The sequence below is a fragment of the Thunnus albacares genome, chromosome 1, assembly GCF_914725855.1.
Source record: "Thunnus albacares chromosome 1, fThuAlb1.1, whole genome shotgun sequence".
Taxonomy (NCBI): Eukaryota; Metazoa; Chordata; class Actinopteri; order Scombriformes; family Scombridae; genus Thunnus; species Thunnus albacares.
In genome coordinates, this window is record NC_058106.1 from 11,624,340 (window position 1) to 11,644,511 (window position 20,172).

At 41.3% G+C, this 20,172-nt stretch overlaps 1 protein-coding gene across 8 annotated transcripts in view; it reads right to left on the bottom strand.

Moving 5' to 3' along the window:
* chd9 (chromodomain helicase DNA binding protein 9) overlaps window positions 1-20,172 on the bottom strand; it is a 76,120-nt gene that overhangs the window by 42,940 nt on the left and 13,008 nt on the right. For 7 of the 8 annotated variants that reach the window (XM_044329970.1, XM_044330071.1, XM_044330062.1 and 4 more), the window contains one exon: window positions 3,090-3,499. In XM_044329970.1, the coding sequence (XP_044185905.1) occupies window positions 3,090-3,499 (410 nt within the window). Of the gene's footprint in view, window positions 1-3,089; window positions 3,500-5,790; window positions 5,970-20,172 lie in introns of those variants that run through there. The other variant, XM_044330099.1, reaches the window with a different exon arrangement.

The following is a 20,172-nucleotide window of genomic DNA, read 5'->3' on the forward strand; positions in this document are numbered from 1 at the left end:
ACTAGGTCAAAACTTAGTATATGGCCGGACCGTGTATGAAACACTAGAGGAATTTTAATTTGAAACAAAGCCTTTTCATTTCAAATGGATACAGGAAGTGGTGGCATTCACCCGACCAATGGTGTAATTTCATCACTCAAGTCGCACAGCATTTGCCCGACTAATGGTGTAATCATGCATGTTTGATGTAATTGTGACAGTTCTGACTGGTCTGAGACTCGCTGAAGATAATGTGCGCCTATAGTCTGCGGTAACCTGCCCAGAATTACGCAGATCAGTCGTCACAGCAAAAAGCCTTGCAGTACTACCTCTAACTCTACAAACTGAGAGCATTTTGTTGTATTGAGAAACTAAAATAAACAAATCACAAAAACCATTTCTCAAACAAGTATTAAAGGTAATGGCCTATATAGAATTTTCTGTAAGATTGAGCCAGTCTGTCATCTGACCTGAGTGAATTAGTTTGACGTTTCAAAATGGCTGGAATGCATGATGTAATGAGTGCTATAAAAAGGATGACTGAAACAATATTAGGCTCCATAAGCGGGCTATGCTGCATGCATCCTGATCTGATGCTCTTTCCTCATGTAGGCCAAGTATGGTTACACTGAATAAAAATGGGTTATACAGCTCATTACCTTGTAACAACAAGGATTGTTATCAGTGGTACTTTTGAACAACTGAATGTGGACCAACTGTCAACAGCTCCTCAAGACTAAGAAGTTTAAGATTGCATTTGATTAAATGCTGATGGTTTCATCAACTGTGTCTCCACGACAGTAAGGTGGTTAGGAGTGAAAAAGATCTGGGTCTGCACAGACAAACAAAGGTAGAGTTAAGCTTTCTGATCTCAAATGTGCTTTGCCTCAAAGTTAAACTACGTGATCAAACAGAGCTTTAATTAAATGATCAAAACTGAGCTTGATGCTACCAGATTAACAACTCTTTAGTTAATGGAAAAGCTAAGAGGCCTGAGTTTGTGCATCACCAGACAAATACATCCAACTTAAGCTGCACAGCTAGTGGGACTGTATCACCATGGCCCATGCCTTCATCATCTCACTATTCTCCCAAATACTGCCATTCTTTACTTTCTCATTAACTCATCTAATTATTAATCAACGCAGCATCCAGCTAGATATTATTGCTGACAATTGTCAGTTACTCTCATGGCTGGGTATCAAAAATACAGGCGGTGGTTTGAAACCAAGTTCTTTTTCAGCTGCACAATCTGACATTACCATATCTTTACATTCCCATTTTCCTACAGCTCCCTGCCTCAGCCCTCACATCTGCACCAACTGATATTTTCTATAGCTTGCATTGGGTGTGGCTTATAGCTACACACTGCTTATGGCAGTTGAACATAGGAATGGGAGGCGGATTATACTATCTATACATCAGCACTACTTGCCTGAATGTACAAGCCAGCACTGTCTCACATGTAAATGTAGCCTTTGTTTGCTCCTCCCATGTGTATGCTGATGACTGAGCCTGGTTTATTGCTATGGTGTGCTGTAAATTCTGTTGAACTTTGAGCTTCCATCTTGTTAACCACAGGCAGAAAATGTGCGCTAGTAAAAATGTACCAGAAAAATCAACTAGTATCGAGCTTAATCAGTACAATACTCCACTGCTGCTCTCCATTTCTCTATAGATAAATGTGTGTACTGTAATGGGAAGTGCAAGGCAAAACCAGAAATGGCATGAGGTGTTAGTGCTCAATCCAAACACATTAAAACATATGCACTGTTTAATATGAGCACCATCTGAACAAAAACTATTTTAATTGCCAAGTAGTGGCTTTGATTCTCAGCTCAAATACATTTAGAATCAATTTGTACTTAACAAGATATTATTCGATGGATCACATAGACAGGGATACTCCAGCAATCTGGTTGCTTGTCAGACATAAATAGGCAGCAGCGGAGGAGGTCTCTTAGAAAAACATTTAAAAAACAGCAACACCATCCACAACAGCATGCAACAATTTTAGTTAATTTTCAGTTCCTTACACATCTGACCAACAAATGCTGCTTAATTCTGTGAGTTTGTTGTGGTTTACAATGTTTTTGTTCCTAAATGATGTTGTTCATTTCTATCAGACAAGTTGCCAGCTTCCTGAGGTATCTCCATCCAAAGGATCTGAAGCCTGAACCCAAAACCATGCAAAAATATCACACAGTAGGTAACTCATATCACCTTCCTTATGTCAAAAAAATCTCAACTATCCCTTAAAATCTCTCAGGCTTGATCAGGTTTCATGTTATTTGTCAGTCCCCCGCCCCCCTAAATCAGAGCAAGTAAGACAAGTGTTTGTGCTAACACTGCACATCTGCATATCTGGTTTGGCAAGTACTTAGAGACATTTCTCAGTTTGTCCTTGATTATGCATATTAACTATAAAAATGGATGCAAATGAAGAGGTTTCAAGATAGTTAATTTAGTCCTTAAAGAAGGGAAAGTCTACATTAAACCTTTCTCTGTATGGATAAAATGGTGGGTCAACAGTGCTGAAATTATGTTGATTATTTAGTCCATAGAAAATAAAATCTAATTTTAATCATCTTCTTATTCTTTCAATTATACCCAACATTTGCTGGTAACAGCTTCGAAAATGTGAGACTTGCTACTTTTCCCCCCATATGAATATCACTGTGTAATTTTTGTAATTTTTTTTCTCCATTCCATTAAGATATCACAGTGATCTTTTGTAAGCTGTGATGTGTATTTGTCATTATCATTATTTCCATATCATGGAATAAACTAAGAATTAATACAGAACATTTCTCCATAGATTTACTGGTTATGAAAAGAAATGTTTATTGCAGCCCTATCTCTGAGTCGAATATGCAAAAAAAACGGCTAAGGTAGTACAATGGGGAGTCTACCTCCTGCAGTGGCATATGTCACTTGTTAGTGGGGGCTCATTAAATGCTGCAGGTTCAGGCTCGCCTTGGTTTAAAAGAAATGCCACGTTGCTTTGGGTAGGGTAGAACTGGATCAAAGCTCTACTTACTGGATTATTTTTTGACAAATGACAGTACACTTCAGTGCTTTACAGTAGTAATGGCTGCATGACTACATACCCGATCTTGGCCTTCTGCTTGGGCTTGGAGGAAGGTACAATGCAGGCTTTCCTACAGGCCTTCTCTTTGGGCCTTGCCTTGCCATTTCCTTTATGCTCGCGGTCACGGTGGGTCTTGTACTGAGAGGAAGAGCTGGGGAAGCTCTCCGGGCTCATGACTCTGGGGATGTTCTTCTCACCGCGCTGCCGGGCTTTTGCAATAGCTTCTGATATTATCCTATTGGCCTTCTCCTGCTTCTCCAGCTGAGTTGACTCCATCTGATGATGCGCCCTCCGCGAAGTCCTCTTCTCCGATGAGGAGCTGGATGAGGATGAAGATGATGAGGAAGAGGAGGAGGACGATGAGCTGCTCTTCATTGGGGGACTGAGGACCCGTACCTGGCTACCAGGACCATTAGTGTTCTTTCGAGGCTTAAGAGAGAGAGAGAAAAATCAGAATGATTAGTTTTTACAATTATGATCATTCTTTAAGGAAAATATCTCATAGATGCAGGAAACCAATCTCAGTTGCTAGGGTATAAATGCTAATCAGAGACCTAGTGACACAAAAATCTATGAAGATGACATTTGACCTTTAAAGTAGAGTTGAGTGACTGAGGACAATGTTGTACCACTAACAAAGACGGACATACAAAATAAGACAACTTTTGTTGTTGGTCCAATCTCACACTGAATGTTTTCAAACACATGGATTTTGACACAAAGCAGGTGCTACATAAGCATAGATTATTGTCTCCAACCATCTTATCATGCATTTCTCCACATACAGATGTATCAAATAAGATATTTTCAGCCAGGTTTGGCATTGAATTCATCAGACCTCTTAGGTTACTTTTCTGTATAAAAAAGATCAGCAGGATGTTCAAAATACATGTCTTTACACACAACAAGAAATGATGTTATCAATGATGTCGATAAAAAAAATAATAAAACAAAGTGATGTTGCTACAAGAATGGGTCTATTCCAAAGCCATACAGCTCAGCTAATAGATAACTAATACAAGAAAGCCTTTGTTCTTACATTACAGAAAGGAGTACCAACAGACTGAGTTTCCATTTCACTGTACAACCAGCAAAGGAAAATATGATCATCAAATATGAAATACGGGCTTAGTGAAAAAAACAAAACACTGCAACGTTGCTGCGATGTGACCGTTGCATGTATCACTCATTCAGAAAAAAACACAACCTTCTGAAGGCTGTGTGAACAACTCAGACAGCAGAGCTTGTTGCTGTCCCCATCTCAGATGCTGGGGGTGGGGGGTGGACCTGTCTTTCTCAGCATGATGCTCACTTCAACTCCCAGCCTCCTATCTAGCTCTACTAGCAGACATTCAAGCATGAGAAAGGCTGGCGTTTCTCCAAATAATTCATTTAGATCAGGTGGGAAGGACTCTGAAACTCTGAAACCGTGTGACATGGAAAACTCTCTGAGCCTGATACACATGAAATTCTTTTAGGTGGAGTAAGCTATTCAAAAGGTAGGGTAAACACTGGCTCAGTGTAGCAGGTTACATTGAGCCTTGCAGACATAAATAATCCAGCCTGCCTGATACGTGATAATATGTGAATAATAGATGGCGTGACTGCAGTTATGCCTACACAAGCGCCTTGTGGTGGGCCTTGAGCCCAGCGGAGAGGGAACCCATAAATGGATGACCTAATCTAAAAATGAGTTGCGTATGCCTACATGGCCCAGGCGCGGCTGGTTGCTTTTTTTTTTTTCCATACTACTAGCTAAATAAAGAGAATTAGCTTTAACCTCACCAACAAAGTGGGGGTGCGGGGGGAGTTGAATAACTAGCAATTCATTTGGAAAGACGGGGAAAAACAAACAAACACACACACACACACACATATACATACAAGAGCTGCATTATGATTTTCACGTGTGCAACGCTGCTGAGGCTATTAGGAAGAAATTTACTGGATCATGCTGGAATGTTCTCATTCAAGTTAATGGTAAAAAAAAAAAAAAAAAGAGGGGGAGGGGTTGAAAGTAATGCTTAAGAGCGGAAGAACATGAGGGCAAATGAAAGAAGCAGCAAGAGGAAGAAAAAAAAAATATGAAAACAGGCTTCTATCAGAGAGGCAGAGTGAGGGAGAGATAAAATGCACCAAAACTGAGAGCACTGCAGCTGTGTAATACATCTATAAATAACTGAAATTACAGCCTGCCAGCACTGCAGTGATTTCAATCTCTCTAGCAGCACGTAGTCCCATGAAAACGGTGGAGACCATTACAACCCATGAGAAGGTAGAGTAAGCTCCATTTGGGCCAGGCAGCTTTCCCTCGCTCTCACCCCCTCATTTCCACATGTAGTGAGCTCTCTGGTGACTGACAGGCTCAACTCATGGAGGACACGCGCGCGCGCGCGCAAACATCGTACACTGTACATCAACTACAGCACAGGCCAGCATGGGCAGAGGAATATAAAGCAGGATGGGAAAGCAATGTATGGAACGAATAGGTAGTGGGGGTGGGGAATAGAAAGCACTATAAATCTAGTGTGCCTTGATAAGGTCTAACACAGTAATGCAAATGAGTTTGGAAGGGAGGAAAAAAAAAAGCAGCAATGAGTTCAAGATGGCGGCAGTGCAGCATGAGCCAGTAGCAGAGGAGGTTGTTCAGTTCCTGCCGGCCCCTCCTCCTCCCCCTTGTCCCTCCTCCTCCCTCCCGGCTCTCAGAGCAGCTCACTTACCCTTCCTCTTGGCCTCTTCACTGTAGACATGGTGTTTTTTTTTCTTCCTCTTTCCTCCCCCTCTCCAACCGGCTAACAAAAGCCTTGCCCTTTCGCCGGTTTTTTTTCTCTCCGCTGCTCGTTCAAGCTTTCCTCTTACAAACGCACTCACTCTTTCCCTTTCAACAGTCGTTTTCTCTCACTCTTCCTTGAGCCGTGTGTCCCCCCCTCCCCTCCCTCTCTCCTCGTTTGCCTCCCCTCCTCCTCCCCGGTCAGCTCTTCTCCTCAGGCAGTGTGAGAGCGCTGGTGCCGTTCGTCTCCTCCTCCCCCAGCGGGCAGGGCTCAAGAGGAGCGCATGGGAGCTCTCTCTCTCTCTCTCTCCCGCTCTCTCTCTCTCTCCCTCTCTCACCCTCGTTTGTCTCTTCACAGGGTGATGAGGGAGCAGCGCTGTGGGCGGTAGAGGAGGTGCGTGGCAGTCCAGGAAGCTCTCATTCTGCTGCTGCGTGCTGCTTCGCCGTCGTCCGGCTTCACCCAAATCTCCCTCACTCTCCCTATGTGCGTGTGTGTCAGAGTTGCCTTCCCCTGCCTCCTCTCTCCTCCCCTCTCATTGATTCCTCTTTCCGCCTGCCTTTCGCGTGCGCTCTCTATGCCTCTCTGAGCTTCTCCCTCTTATTACTTGTCCTTTCTTGCTCTTTCCGCTTTGCCGTTTCCCTTTTTGCGCCTCTCCTCGTCTTCTTCACCAGCCAGGATAAGGTAGGTTACTCCTTTTATTACACACAAAAAGGCTTTTGTGTTAGCTTGCCTACTTGTTTGGCCGGTTGTTTTTTCCTCCTTTTTCCCACTTGTCTTTTTCCTCGTTCTCCCTCGCTGCCCTCCCCTCTCCCTGGCTGGGGCGTGTGTGGCGAGCTCAAGACTCTGGCAGGCAGAGCGGCGGAAAATGAAAGCACAAAGCAGCAAAATGCATCAGCATGAATATTAGAGATGTCGTTAAAACCCAGACTCGTTTTTCTCTCTCTCTCTCTCGCTCGCTCACTCGCGCTCTCACTCTCTCTCTCTCTTTGTAAGGAAGTAGGCCAGCAGATGGTGCTAGCAGTTATTACATTAACTTTCACAACTTAACCCCCAAAGTACTGGATTTCTCCCACACCACAGATTGTCAACATTGTAGCTTTTTTTGTGCCTATGCAGGTTACTGCCAGTAACGTGCTGATTTATTTATGGAACAGCATCAGTCAGAAGTGCTCCATGAGCAAATAGATAAACAAATTCCCAGAGGCTAAAAATATATTCCTGATACAAACAACACATTAACTTTCATACATTTGGAAATTAACAGACTTTCTACTCCCTTTCAATACAAGACACATGCAGCCTACGCTGCACTGAGTCTCCAGTGGTGAATTCAAGCACTTGTGGGGTCAAGACCTGGTCACCCTGCTATGACTCCTCCAAAAAAAACCAAAAAAAACTGGGAAACTGGGATGTGCCCAACACATGCGGCTCTTCCTGTGCGCCAGAAGCTATCTTGGAAGAGAGAGCAGGCCTTTCAGAGGACTCCTGACAGCATGATACAGGGGCCATGTGCAACGGCTGGCACATGGTATTGGGAATTATGCAGACACACGGCTGGCCTGAAGCCAGGTACAGTACAGAGCACTACTGGGTCAGGCCTGAGTTACCAAACAGATACCCCATCAGTTTTTAAATCTTTATTTACAGGGCAGAATCAGCTGAGCATTCCTCTTTTCCAGCCAACAACCTGCTTCACTTTTCATGCAGCTGTACACATCGGCATATGTGAGTTGTGCAGTTCAACCAGGACTGCTGCCCACACACCAGGGGGTAGGAAGGGGTATGCTTTTGAAGACATGTCTTAACAGAGGTTGGAAATGGTGCACTGATTGCCTGACCTAAGACTTGCAAAATATCAAATGCTGGCAAAAACACAAAACGTTTGTTGTGTTCATTTAGATAACAATGTAATGTGATGTGACGACCATATCCAATTCAAGGCAGGAGCTTAAGATGAAACACAAATGTCCCATATAGTACTGTTTTGTATTAATTAACTGTTGTATAACTTATCATATTGTTCCATTCTGATTTCTCTCAGCCCTATAAAGCAAACTATACAACTTGTTGTGAATGTATTATTTAGTTTATTTAAGCACGGTGTGAAATCTGAGGGTTATTGTGTGTAGGCTACAACACAATATGGCTTTACATTGCATGTAGAAATATAGAACCTAAATAAACCTATGCAACTGACCAACTGGACTGCTGTGGACAGCCTTCTTCAAAATTTGTGTGTGCGTGTGTATGTGTAAGTAGACAAGGGGGAGATTATAAGACTGGTGGCATGAGCCAGTATGATACTGGCATTGGAAATTCTCTTACTACATTGCTGTGGTTTGAGTAGTTTTACATTTTACAGTTGTATATCTCTTACAAGGACAAACATCTGCAAAGTGTTCATGACAATGGCTGTTCTTTCCAAGTGTGCACAGCAGCCGCAGCAGCAGGCATCAGATCCACCTGCCAGGCCAGGCCTTGGAGTTTGGACTTTAAAGCAGACCACATGCTTACAGGGAGCTGAGCAATAACGTCCTCTCCAAACTAAACAAATCCACCCTCAGATAATGGCCACCAGGTACAGAGCTTTGACCACTAACACATCAACAGTGCAATGGGTGTTAAGTCATATAGGCATTTAGCTCTTTTCAAATGAAAACTGAACCCTCTTGAACAGCTTGAAACGAAAACAAAACCACGTCCTTCACTATTGAATCTGCCGTTGGTGTGCACAATTGTGCATCCTCTTGCAACAGCACATACTAGCCTTTCCACTGTAAAGGTGGAAATGCTGTAATGCTTAGAGAAAAATCAAGTGTCAATTGCCACTTATGATACAAACAACTAACAGACTATTTGATAGGAAATGAAAGGCAAGAAATGACAAACATTTATAGAGTCTGAGTGGCTGTTAGTAATAATAAAGCCTTTTCTCTTCACTGGAAAAGAATGTTTGTGGGTCAAAACAAGCAAAGAAAGAAGAAAAAAAGCTGCAGTCAACAACATACACATGCTTCAACGGTCACATGGCATGAAGCTACAGCTCCTTGGCAACTGAACAGTTAATATGCAAACAAGCTTGGCAGCTCTGTATGAGAGGGAGTGGCTTCCTTTACAGAGAGATGAGGGAGGGGAGAGGAAGAGGAGGGGAGGGGAGTAGAGGAAGGGGAGGGGAGTAGCAGAGCTGGTGAAAGAAAGCGAGTGGAAAAAAAAAATGTGTTGGCGCGTGTGTGTGTGTGTGTGCACGCGCACGTGTGTGTGTGTGTGTGTGTGTGTGTGTGTTTGCGTATGCAGAGAGATAGGGTGGCTGCAGAGGCACAGGTGTCTGGCTCTGAACACTCCATTACTTCCTCATCAAAGGGCCTGTATTAGTGCGCCACTGCTCTCATTTCTTGCCTGTACCACCGTGAGAGTCCCCACTAACTCACCATTAGGGAAATGAGAGAAGAGAGCTAGCAATGCACTGAAAATGACAAGATACCTAACACCCATCGGTGCTTCAGAGTCTACAGCAGGCTGCTATTCTCATACACAGATGACACAGCCAACTGCTATCAAATGTCACCCAGTGTTAATGGCAACATTATCCACGGTGCAGTGGATGAGAAAAAAAAAAAAAAAGGTATTTTGATCTATTATGCACCACTGTAGACAATACACAGGTTTGGTATGGTTATTGGTTATTTACGCTTTAAACTTTTAAATACTACGCAAAAAGCAGTAAAACAATACTTGGCTCAAGTAATGCTGCTTAAATTGGTGATTAGAAAAACATCCAGGACCTGGTTTCAAGCCCAGTGTAATCACATAAACAACAGGTGTACCAATGGCATTGTAAACAATACAAAATATCCTTGAGCAAGGTATTAAATATACACAAAATCATGAGCTACTGTTCTGTAGCTGACCCCTTAGCTCCACAGTCATGTTCTCAGCTATTAAAGCCATCATAGACTTTTTTTTAATCTCCTCTTTTGTAATTTTACTTTTAGATGATAACATTTTATCTCAAAATCCCCAAAATGCAAAAAATAATTTAAAAAGGCAACCAGAAGTTGATTCAATGTCTTCAGTTTGCTTATTTTGTTTGATCATCCTCAAAATTATGAAAATTGTCCCTGATAGATTTTATGTCAATTAATCATTTAAAATTGACCAAAATCTCCTACACTGACTCTTTCCTCTGTGGGATCAATAGTAGAAAAATAAAAACCAGACCTTGCAACAAAATAATGCAGCGATATTGGATTATCTCATTCGAAATGAGTGAACGTCCATCAGACAGCAACCAGTGTTTCCCACAGGTTCAGAATTGATTTTTGGTGGTCCGATATCCAATACTTGAGAGTCTGCTGCAACACAGACTGACAGCTGATTAGCAAAGACATTTTTCAGGCACTTGTAAGACTGACTGAATGCATGAATGCTGCATTCTGGGAGCAATTTGATGAATCCTCATGTTAAAATGCAGGTCCACGCAGACCTGGGAAAGAAGGAAATACAAAATATAATTTTTCTGGGGGGAGGAGGGTGCTGGCAGATCTATATGGCTGGGTGTCCCAAAAATTTATATGGGAAACACTGTAGCAACACATCTGTGATCAAGGATAAGTGATCAAGTTTGAGTTAGTCAACAGGAGAAGCTGCCTTCTTCAACAACAAAACAACGTCTGATGCCATTACCTCATTTTTCAGACATCCTTGAAAACATTTCTTAGTAGTGTTTTATAAGAAAAGCCTCGGCCTTCATGTCCCTCCCAGAAATAAAAACATCAGAGATGCCTCGTCAACCATAAGCGGATCTCATACCTATAGCTCAGTTAATAACACTGATTGCACTGTTAAGTTTAGGTGTGATTAGGCCCCACTAATTGGGCCTGAGGCTGCCGGCCAGTTTGCAGCCAGAATGGAGTGTGAGGCAACGGCACGGTTAATGAAAGGATAAATGATAAATGAAAGGAGACATGATGCACAGCAATGCTTCCTCAACCAATTAAACACAGAACCATGTATTAATGAGAGATATAGTAGCTGAGGCCGAGCATGGTGCCCTCTAGAAAAGCTGCTGAAAGTCTAACAGAGCATTATTATTATTTGACTGGGCCCGTTCTACACTCTGACCCGCTCTACTGTGACCAGACAGCCTTCCTCAGCCAGATAGAAGAACTGCTTAGAAGAAATAGGATAGTCCATGCTCACGGTACAAAAGTTATGCACTTCAGCTGCAATGTCACATTAGAAGGGCCCTGTACACCCACACAAGTGTTTTCAAAAACATCACTACAGTAGGGGGAACTAATAACAATGGGTGCACTCCAAAACCCAACAGGTACAGGCCATTTCCATTCTGCACACACAATGGCACATGCCGCTTATGCAGACGTGAATCAATGACTCTGTGCAGCAAATAAACATAATACCAGGTGTACCAACAGCACTGTAAACGTTCCCGACTAATAAATACGTATTTCACATGGCTTGTTGTGGCGGAATCCAAATGGAAAAATGTATAATACTGTCTCTGCCAACACTTTTAAGCTGTGAAAAGATTAAATTTAAGTTTATCACAACATCTCTACCATGTGCTACTGTTTGATTGTCAGCTGTTAGAGATTCAATGTCTAACTCATATGCCGCCTGCACTCCATTGAAGTGGGTTTCCTGCCCTTGTAGCTATAACAAGCAGCACAACAAAAGTGTAGCCAAGGAGAGGTCTAATCAGGCAACATAAGTGAAAACACAGAGTGGGTGACAAGCTATTAGAAAACATTATACTTTCTTTAGTTATTTATCGTGATCAGTTTCCTGAGGATGTCCTAAACCACCACTACTATACTACCACTGACAGGTAACTGGTGGTAAACTGACCTATTGCCATACTGAAAAGCACCTGGTCAGCAGTTTTTGAGTAAACAGGTACCTCATTCACCTCCCACACAGACATACATACATTGATTCCGGGACACAAACCTGCTGATGCTGTTGTGCAGTGTCTTGGCTATAATAACCAATTCAAATAAAAATAATTCAAATAATCCAAACTGCATGGACATGCACCATTTAAACTTCCAATATAGTTTTGTACAGGATTACTGGGGAAAAAGACAATTTGAGTAATCGAATATCATTTTGTTAGTAAAAAAGACAACTCCTAAAAATCACATTTCTTTGATTTCTAACAATAAAGTGGTTCCAAGTAGTGACTATTGGTCATATGGGAACCATAAGCCTATTTCAAAACAAACATACAGTAAGATACAGTCATTGATATTGCTGTATCCTGTGGGTTAGCCATGCAATAAGCCCAAAATATAAAACGTGGAAGTAAGCAAAGTTCAAGTCTGACAACTGTATGGGTCCCAGAAGATACAACACTGCCAGCAGACTTCCATTCCTTAAGTGTGTGTGTGCACAAGCCCACGTCTGCTATATTTATACAATACATGCGTAAAGCTCCAAGGTCTGTGACCACAAAGCCAGACAAACAGAAAAAAAACATCAACACATACAAACAACTTCTTTCTTCCCACCCTTCTTTTCACACAGATTCACTCTCTAGTACACACAGTAATCTTTACACCAGGTTAAGTCTGTGCCAATAAAACAATCAGTATACTGGATAGAAAAAAAACAAACTCGTCTAGGTTTAGCAGGGATGTGCCTCACCACTACAGCCCTGCTGCTCTCCCAAGCAACTCCAATCTAACAAGCTTTAACAAAGACAACCTATTAGCCCTCTATTATGTAATCAGCTAATTGACTCCTTTAATTAAATTCAGCAAAGACGGCCATTCCTATTGCTGATAAGAGGGTTTATGAGTGCAGACAGATCCAAGTGTTACTGATACAGGTTGTTGGACCTATTCATCTGGCTAGGACAGAACTGAACACTAGGGGGGGACTGTGAGGAGAGAGAGCAGGAATGCAAGGTAAAAAGAAAAGACGTCTGCCATCACCTTCAATCTGAATCAGTCTAATGAAAATACAAGATTTTTTTCAGAAAAACACAAAAGGGGAGGTTGGAGGGAAACAACCCACAATGCTAGGTGAAAACCTGTGATATCTTAATCAGCCTTAAGGAATGTATTTAAATAAATTTCACATGCTGCCCACTACAGTAGAGTCAATATGACTGACAAATCTGAAATCATTTATTCATTTTACCTTTATTTTACCAGGAAGTCCTATTGAGGTCAAAAATCTCATTTACAAGAGAGACCTGGACAAGGCAGCAACATGTTAAAGTACAACATGATATACAAAAATTCAACAGAAGAACAGCTATTCAAACATAGTGACCTCTCAAGAAAAACAACTACATGCCTCCATCAACACATTTTTCATGATGCCCTTAAATTCATCAATGGATGTACATGTTTCTAACTTTACATCTTTTTGCAGATTATTCCATGCCCAAGGTGCATAGTAGGAAAATGCAGTTTTCCCCAGATCTGTCAAAACCTGGGTTACATTAAAAAGCAACCACTTGGAGGAGTGTAGCTGTTTACCACCAGAGCTGAGACGGAGAAGGGTACAGACGTAAGCTTTACCCAGTATCACTCAATAGATAAAAATATACCAGTGCTGTTGTCTGTGAGTGGTAAATGATGTCCAACCCACCGAATCATAAAGAACGCAATGGTGAATAAGACTTTACATTGTAATGAAATGTGGAGATGCATGGTACACTCAATCAAGGCTCTGTGAGATGGAGGAGGCTGCATTCATATACAATATGTCACCATAATCAATCATAGACAGAAAAGTAGCTTCCACAAGTTTTTATTTCTAAGATTGATTTTTAAAATAAAAGCCAATCTTCGAGTTTTTGAGAAGACCATTAACTTTGTTTTCTGAGCATTTAAGAGGTTTCCAGACTGAAAATCCTAATTGGAAGTCATTTCATCTTCGTAATTGGCAGCTTAATTAACAACAGACTGAACTGATGCAGTCTCTTTGCATTTTATTTTTTAGCATTTCAACAGCCAATTCTGTGTGTGCTGCCCCTCAGAAGTGTGAAATCACCACAGTGCAATCAAAATATCAGCAATGTGGATGGACGTTGGCCTTCATCACTCAGATTCACTAAATCAGTGGAGGCCTTTCAAACCTCATCTTGATGGAGGGCTTGTACTGAATAAACACCACACAGACAGCAATAAAACTCTGTATCTTAGTTTAGTTTGGCTTCCACATGATGCTCGTTTTCTCACTGACACCTGTAAAAAAAAAAAAAAAAAAAAAACTGCTGTGACTTGGGTTTCAGTGTTGTGCAGAATACATATAGTATTTCCTAGTCCTGGCTCTGTCTCAGTCAAGCCCAGTGACTGAGAAGAAAAGGGAGTGATTCTAACTAGGGCATCTGTCCTTCTTGCTTCTTTAAGTGTCAGCTTAGAGGGCAGTCGCTCAGCAAGATTTAAGATGATATTTTAAGGGCTAGCACTGTGTGCGTGCACTGGTGAGCATGAGCCAAAGTGAAAGCAAGAGGCCATCCATCCACAGAGGGACACCCTTTACAAAAAGTAGCTGACTTCCAAATTTTACATAGCAGCAATGCCACTGTAGATCCGCTCCTATTCAAACCCATTTTATCACTCTAATGCAGGCCTCTTTCATGGTCAATAAAAAGTGTATACTTGAATTTATTCTAAGGGAGTCTAGAACTTGTGTAGTTATCACTCACATACTATCAGTCATGACTTTTACTCTCAACATTTGTTGAACTGCAACAAAACATCAGTAGCTGCATGCAAGTTCCTGGCAGAGAGGAATGATGTGAAATTTCTTCTAAGGCATTTTGGAAAAGGTCTTAAAAGCAGCTGATTTATCAAACCTTTAATTTTATTTTCATTGTGACAGCAAAGTTCAACAGGGCAAGAAACATGAGGGGCCAGATGATCAGACAAGTTAAAAACAAGCCAACAGTTAAACCCAAAGTTAGCACACCAGTAATGTTGGTAATAATCCCTCATTGCAAAGGGAAAACTGTGTAGGCTCAAAACTATGACACATATTGTAGGTTTAGTTTAAACCAGGAAATAATTAGGTTCAATTTGGGGTTTGTTTAAAATCTGAATTATCCTTAAACTACATATGGGGTTTTCTGAACTGGAAAACTGGAGGTGTTTTGATTTTTACTGAAATGAGACTATTCCAATAACTTGGACCTGAAAGTAGTGCAGGTGGTGTTTTGCATGTTGAGCAGCACAAGGTTTCTGTGTACTTTACATGATGGGTCACAAATTGAATTGTGAACCGTCTTCGTCATGGCTGGTTTTCAACAGTGGTTGTTCTGAGTCATAAGGTGGTACTCTTTGAATCAGAGATTGCACCGCAGGTCAGACACCAGGCAGTGAAGTGAAGCTGAACTGTGCAAAACAAGCAAGCCGTATGATGCCATTCATTAATGGGAACATCGGTGCAAACTGAAGAGTGGAGCTGAGAGGAGGTCCCTTAGGATGCGAAAGAGAGAGAAACAGACAGAGAGGGAGGGAGGGACGAGGTGGAGGGGAATTCAGCAAGGGGCTTCCTGCCAGACCTTTACAACTCCTTCATTATTGAAGCAGTGCAAAGGGAGAGCAGGGCCAATGCCTGCGTACAGAAGCACACACACACACACACACACACACACACACACACACACACACACACACAGATGCAACTACGAACATCAGCGCACAAGCAAGACAGAGTGGGTGCATAGTCAACCAGCGGCCTTCAGGATTTGACGAAGTAAGGATTTTTTCCTTGCTCTGATTTCCAGAGAGGGGAAATCTTGCAAAGTGCAAGGCAAGTGTGTGTGGAATGAATCCCCGCTGGAATTGTAGAGGTCAGACACACAGGCTCTCTTCCAGCAACAGACAGGACATGATGGATTGGATCACACCTACCCCCATTTACATTAGCTTAAATTGTGAGTTATAGTGCTGGTGTTCAGAATTGTGTTTTCTGTCAAAGTCAAAACAATATATTTCAAATAATAATTTGTTTCAAGCTGAGAACCAAGTACATGTGTCTCCTGAGCGCTTAAACACACACACACACACACACACACACGTACAAAGATTAAAACATTATATCTGAACACGGTGGAGCTGTGCACATACAGTACACATTTCTATGTGTTAGGGGTGCAACGGATCACAAAAGTCACAGTTCGGATCTCGTCATTGTTTTGAGTCATGCATAAGATCATTTTTCAGATCAGCCAAAAAAAAAAAGTGTACTTAAAGCAAGGAACTTTTGCCCATAGTCTTAAATGAAAACAAGATTCAAGATGTCCAATGTTTAAATAAAATCTTAGAATATATAAAATATCTAATACTCAATTGTTAAATTAAAGTGCATTATGAGGCACGATAATTTCTTCCACATGTTGTGAATGAAACAACAGCTTTTGTCCACATCATCAAAGCTTGATGATCATTTGCAAACATGAACACACGTCTTGTGTGTCTTGTCAGCTTAGCTTGTTGAACGAGCCACCAAACAAACATTCACCCGGGAAAAGTGCACCACTAACGTCAGTTAGCAGCTAGATAGCTAAACAGTGTGTAAACATACCTGTAAATGTCACTTCGGACACTTTAAATGCTGGTTTGGTCGTTGCTCTTCAAAATCCCTGTTAGCGAGTAGCGACACACTGTCTGTCAATGACTTGTGGCTACAGCAGTTTGTTTACTTTGTCTACAATGAGACATTAAATTATGCAATTAACCCATGGTTCACATGAGTTCCGAACTGCGGGGGAGGATCCGTACAGATCACAGAACAACTATGTTCTGTTACACCACTACTCTGTGTGCCAGTGTATGTTGAAATACAAGTACTTCTACTACTACATCTGAAGCAAAAATGTTTCATCAATGGAACAAAAAGTGCAGGTGTCACCATTTGCTTTGTTGAATTTATTCTCAATTTAATTTGTAAACTTGTGCAGAATGAGGCCTTTCTGGTCTTTGCTCGTCCCTTTGTGCCATGAATAAGATTATCATGAATATTCTCTGATTCTGTTTTGGAAAGATGATGTGTCTGGATGAGAAAATAAATCTTAAATCTTGATTATGATGTGTCGTCTGGGTTTTATGTATTTCTTTATTTTTTAAAATCAGACAGCCTATTGAGGGCTGCTGACTGATCCACACTGCGCATTGAGACAAAGGGAAATGGACTTGAGGCAAATTTATGGTCAACACAAGGGATTAACAGGAACCCCAATGTGTAGTTACATTTTTATGGAGGCGCATGTCAGCCAAGCCTAACTAAGTAACCTTCGAGCTTACACAAGAAGCAGCTGTAGATATGGTGTAACCCTTTAATGTAGAAGTATAAATCCACCTTTACACTACACCACTTGCTCACACTTTGAAAGGTTGGTATAAGACTGATTATTTTGTGGACAGACACTAGACACCATTTGATCTCATAGAGTGGGCTGTCAAAGGTAAGCTGGACTGGTTCAGTATCCTTCAATTGTTGCATCTCATCCGATTGCAGCCATGCATATACAGTACATAACTCATTTCAGCACAGCCAATCATTGTGTCAATCAGAGCGACCGCCAGGCTCTGAAACAGAACAAAAATAGAGCTGCAAGTGATGACAAAGACACATATGAATGAAAAATAACAAGTTAATAGAGATGTCCTGAGTTGTTCCTAAGGATAGGTATCTTTAGCTGATCTGGGCATTTTATTTAAGCATTGGTATTGGTTAAAATAACGCCACTCAATTGAATATCCTTTCATCACTATACTCTGTGTTTTGTCCACCTCACACTACTAGTGTTGCAGCACTTCTCTCCTTTACAACAGCCTACAGTGCAAGTATTTCACTTGTAAATGCGAGTGAAAATCAGTGTGCGATTGTGAAAAACTAATTGGGCACATCAGTGCGAGTGACTTTGAATTCTGACATCCTAATTGACCAAACACATGGATTCGCTATGTCGCTAATTAAGGTCCTAGTGAAACGGAAGTTCGAGCGTCTTTAGCTTCTGTACTGTGTCATATTTCCCAGTGAAACAGGATATTTGAGCAATGTATCGTTACAAGAATGATTTAGGACTGTTGGTTTCACACACACACACCTCCCTCACCTGTTAGTTCAGGAGGATGATGAGGGGGAGTTGAATGAATTACGCCTGGGACATACAGCCTGCGTGAACGTCAGTAGTGCGTGTGCGTCGCTGAACTGCTGCATCTCGAACACTTGCAGCGTCCACACAGACAGCATTGCTGCTGCGGCGCTTCTGCTGCCAGCTCTACCTTTCTACATAGAGTTTGGCTTTGATAATGGCCATCAATAACAGCATGTTTCATATCATTTAATTATAAATTTTATTTATCTTTAGTTTAGACAGTAAAAGGTTAAGAAGCGTGTGCTCAATTGTTAAAAATAAATAATATGTGAGATGAAAACGGTTTTCTTTCTGACAGGTATGGTGGGGTCTGGTTGGGGATACTTCTGTGTCAGCGACATAAACTCCTCACAAAAGGACGGTCTTTTTTTTTTTTTATAGATTATATTAATCATTCAGCCAATTAAACCCTACTGTCACCGCTCCAAGTGAAGAAAATCCCTCCAGACGACACCAAGTTCCCCAAAGAGCCAAACACACCTCAAAACTGTCAGGAGGGAAACTGACAACAAAAAAGGAAAATAACAACACCAAATCTCCACCTGGAAGCAGGTGAAACAACAAGCAGGAGCGCCAGTTTGAACTAATATCACAGAAAGCGATAGGAGTCGAGAAAAGAAGCTCCGTGTGTCACCAACTCTCCGTACTGGAGTTCCCAACCAGAGAGGCTCCCTGCCCTGGCGTACACCGCTCAGGCTGACCCGCCGTGGTGACACTTCATGTCTGTGACATATTTTACAGATATAGATATTGAAACCATAGTGAAAGGTGTAATGTTGCTGGTATAATGTCAATATGACTGTCGACAGATCATTTTCTGTCTATTTTTGCTGAGAACCGCACGTGTCATGTGGAAAAAATAGGCGAGACCCCGAATCTCTAGATGACGCACTGTGTGGCTGCTCTAATCTGTTAACATGGGCGCCGAAATGAAAAGAGGTTCCGTGACGTACGCGTGCTGCTCACGCAGGCTGTGTGTCCCAGGCGTTAGACATCAGCCACATTGTTTTGGAAATGAAAACAAAGTTTTTGCCCACTGACATCCAAACACATATCTCTTCCTATCTCTCTACATATTGCTCTCAGCAACTACGACACACAAATGGTGTGGTTTTATATGACCGGTGTGGCTAGCTACTCGCCCAAAGTCACATTTGATTGGATGAACTTTTGTAAACGTCCCTGAGTGCAGGATGAATCAAACATTTGAAACTGTTGTACGGGAAGAGAAAAGACATGCGATTTTGATGTAAAAATACTCTGATACTGTTTTTTTATATATATTTGTCATATATCAAGAGATAAATGAACAATTAACACAGGGACACAGGATTAAAACTGGGAAAATAAATGTTTTATTTCACTGGGTCTTTAATGTTAATTCTGAGAGTAACTTGATAACAGGCCAAAATTAAACTTGGCTGTTGTTGGGTTTGTGTGCTGTCTGCAAGCCTGTGTCTGTACTCGGCCAAAGATCATTTGTTGGGGAAGAATCTCCGTTCTGTAACGCTGCTGTTCAATCATGAGTGGAGTGGGTGTTTCTGTAGTTTCAACACCTCCAACACAGTGATATGTCTTTTCAGTCATTTCAGGAGTCGCATTCTCCAGTTAACTTTCATTCATATTATGTAAATAATTTAAGCTCAATTTAATAGTTTTGATCCAGGATCTTTTCTATTTGGATTAAGTAACCCAAGAAAAATGTGTGCCAAAGTCAATAGGCTACACCTATTAATTCAGTTTGCAAGATGTACATTAAATCAACATTGCATATCTTCTGCTGCTTGAATATAAGTATCAGATCTGACTTTGTATTGGCAGATATCCAAAATTAAATGCCTTGGATCAGGATTGGGACATAAAAACTTGATCTGGACATCCCAAGTTAATGTTGCACATAAAAGCAGCTGTACTGACTATTTACGCATGTTTAAAAACATGAGCAGAACTGATTTTTGTCACTGAATGGGGGGAAGTCAATGGATAAAGAGAAAAAAAATCAGAGGCTGGATTAAACCCCAAACATTACACAGTAGATACTTTTTCTTACTTTTTAAACTGACCTTTTTTATCATTACTTAATCTGAGTTCTCCAGGAAACGACCACTTTAGTTCTCATCATGTAATGACTTATTGCGTGACAAGGAAGAGAGAACTGTGTTTGATAAAACATACTGAGATTTGTTTAAAGT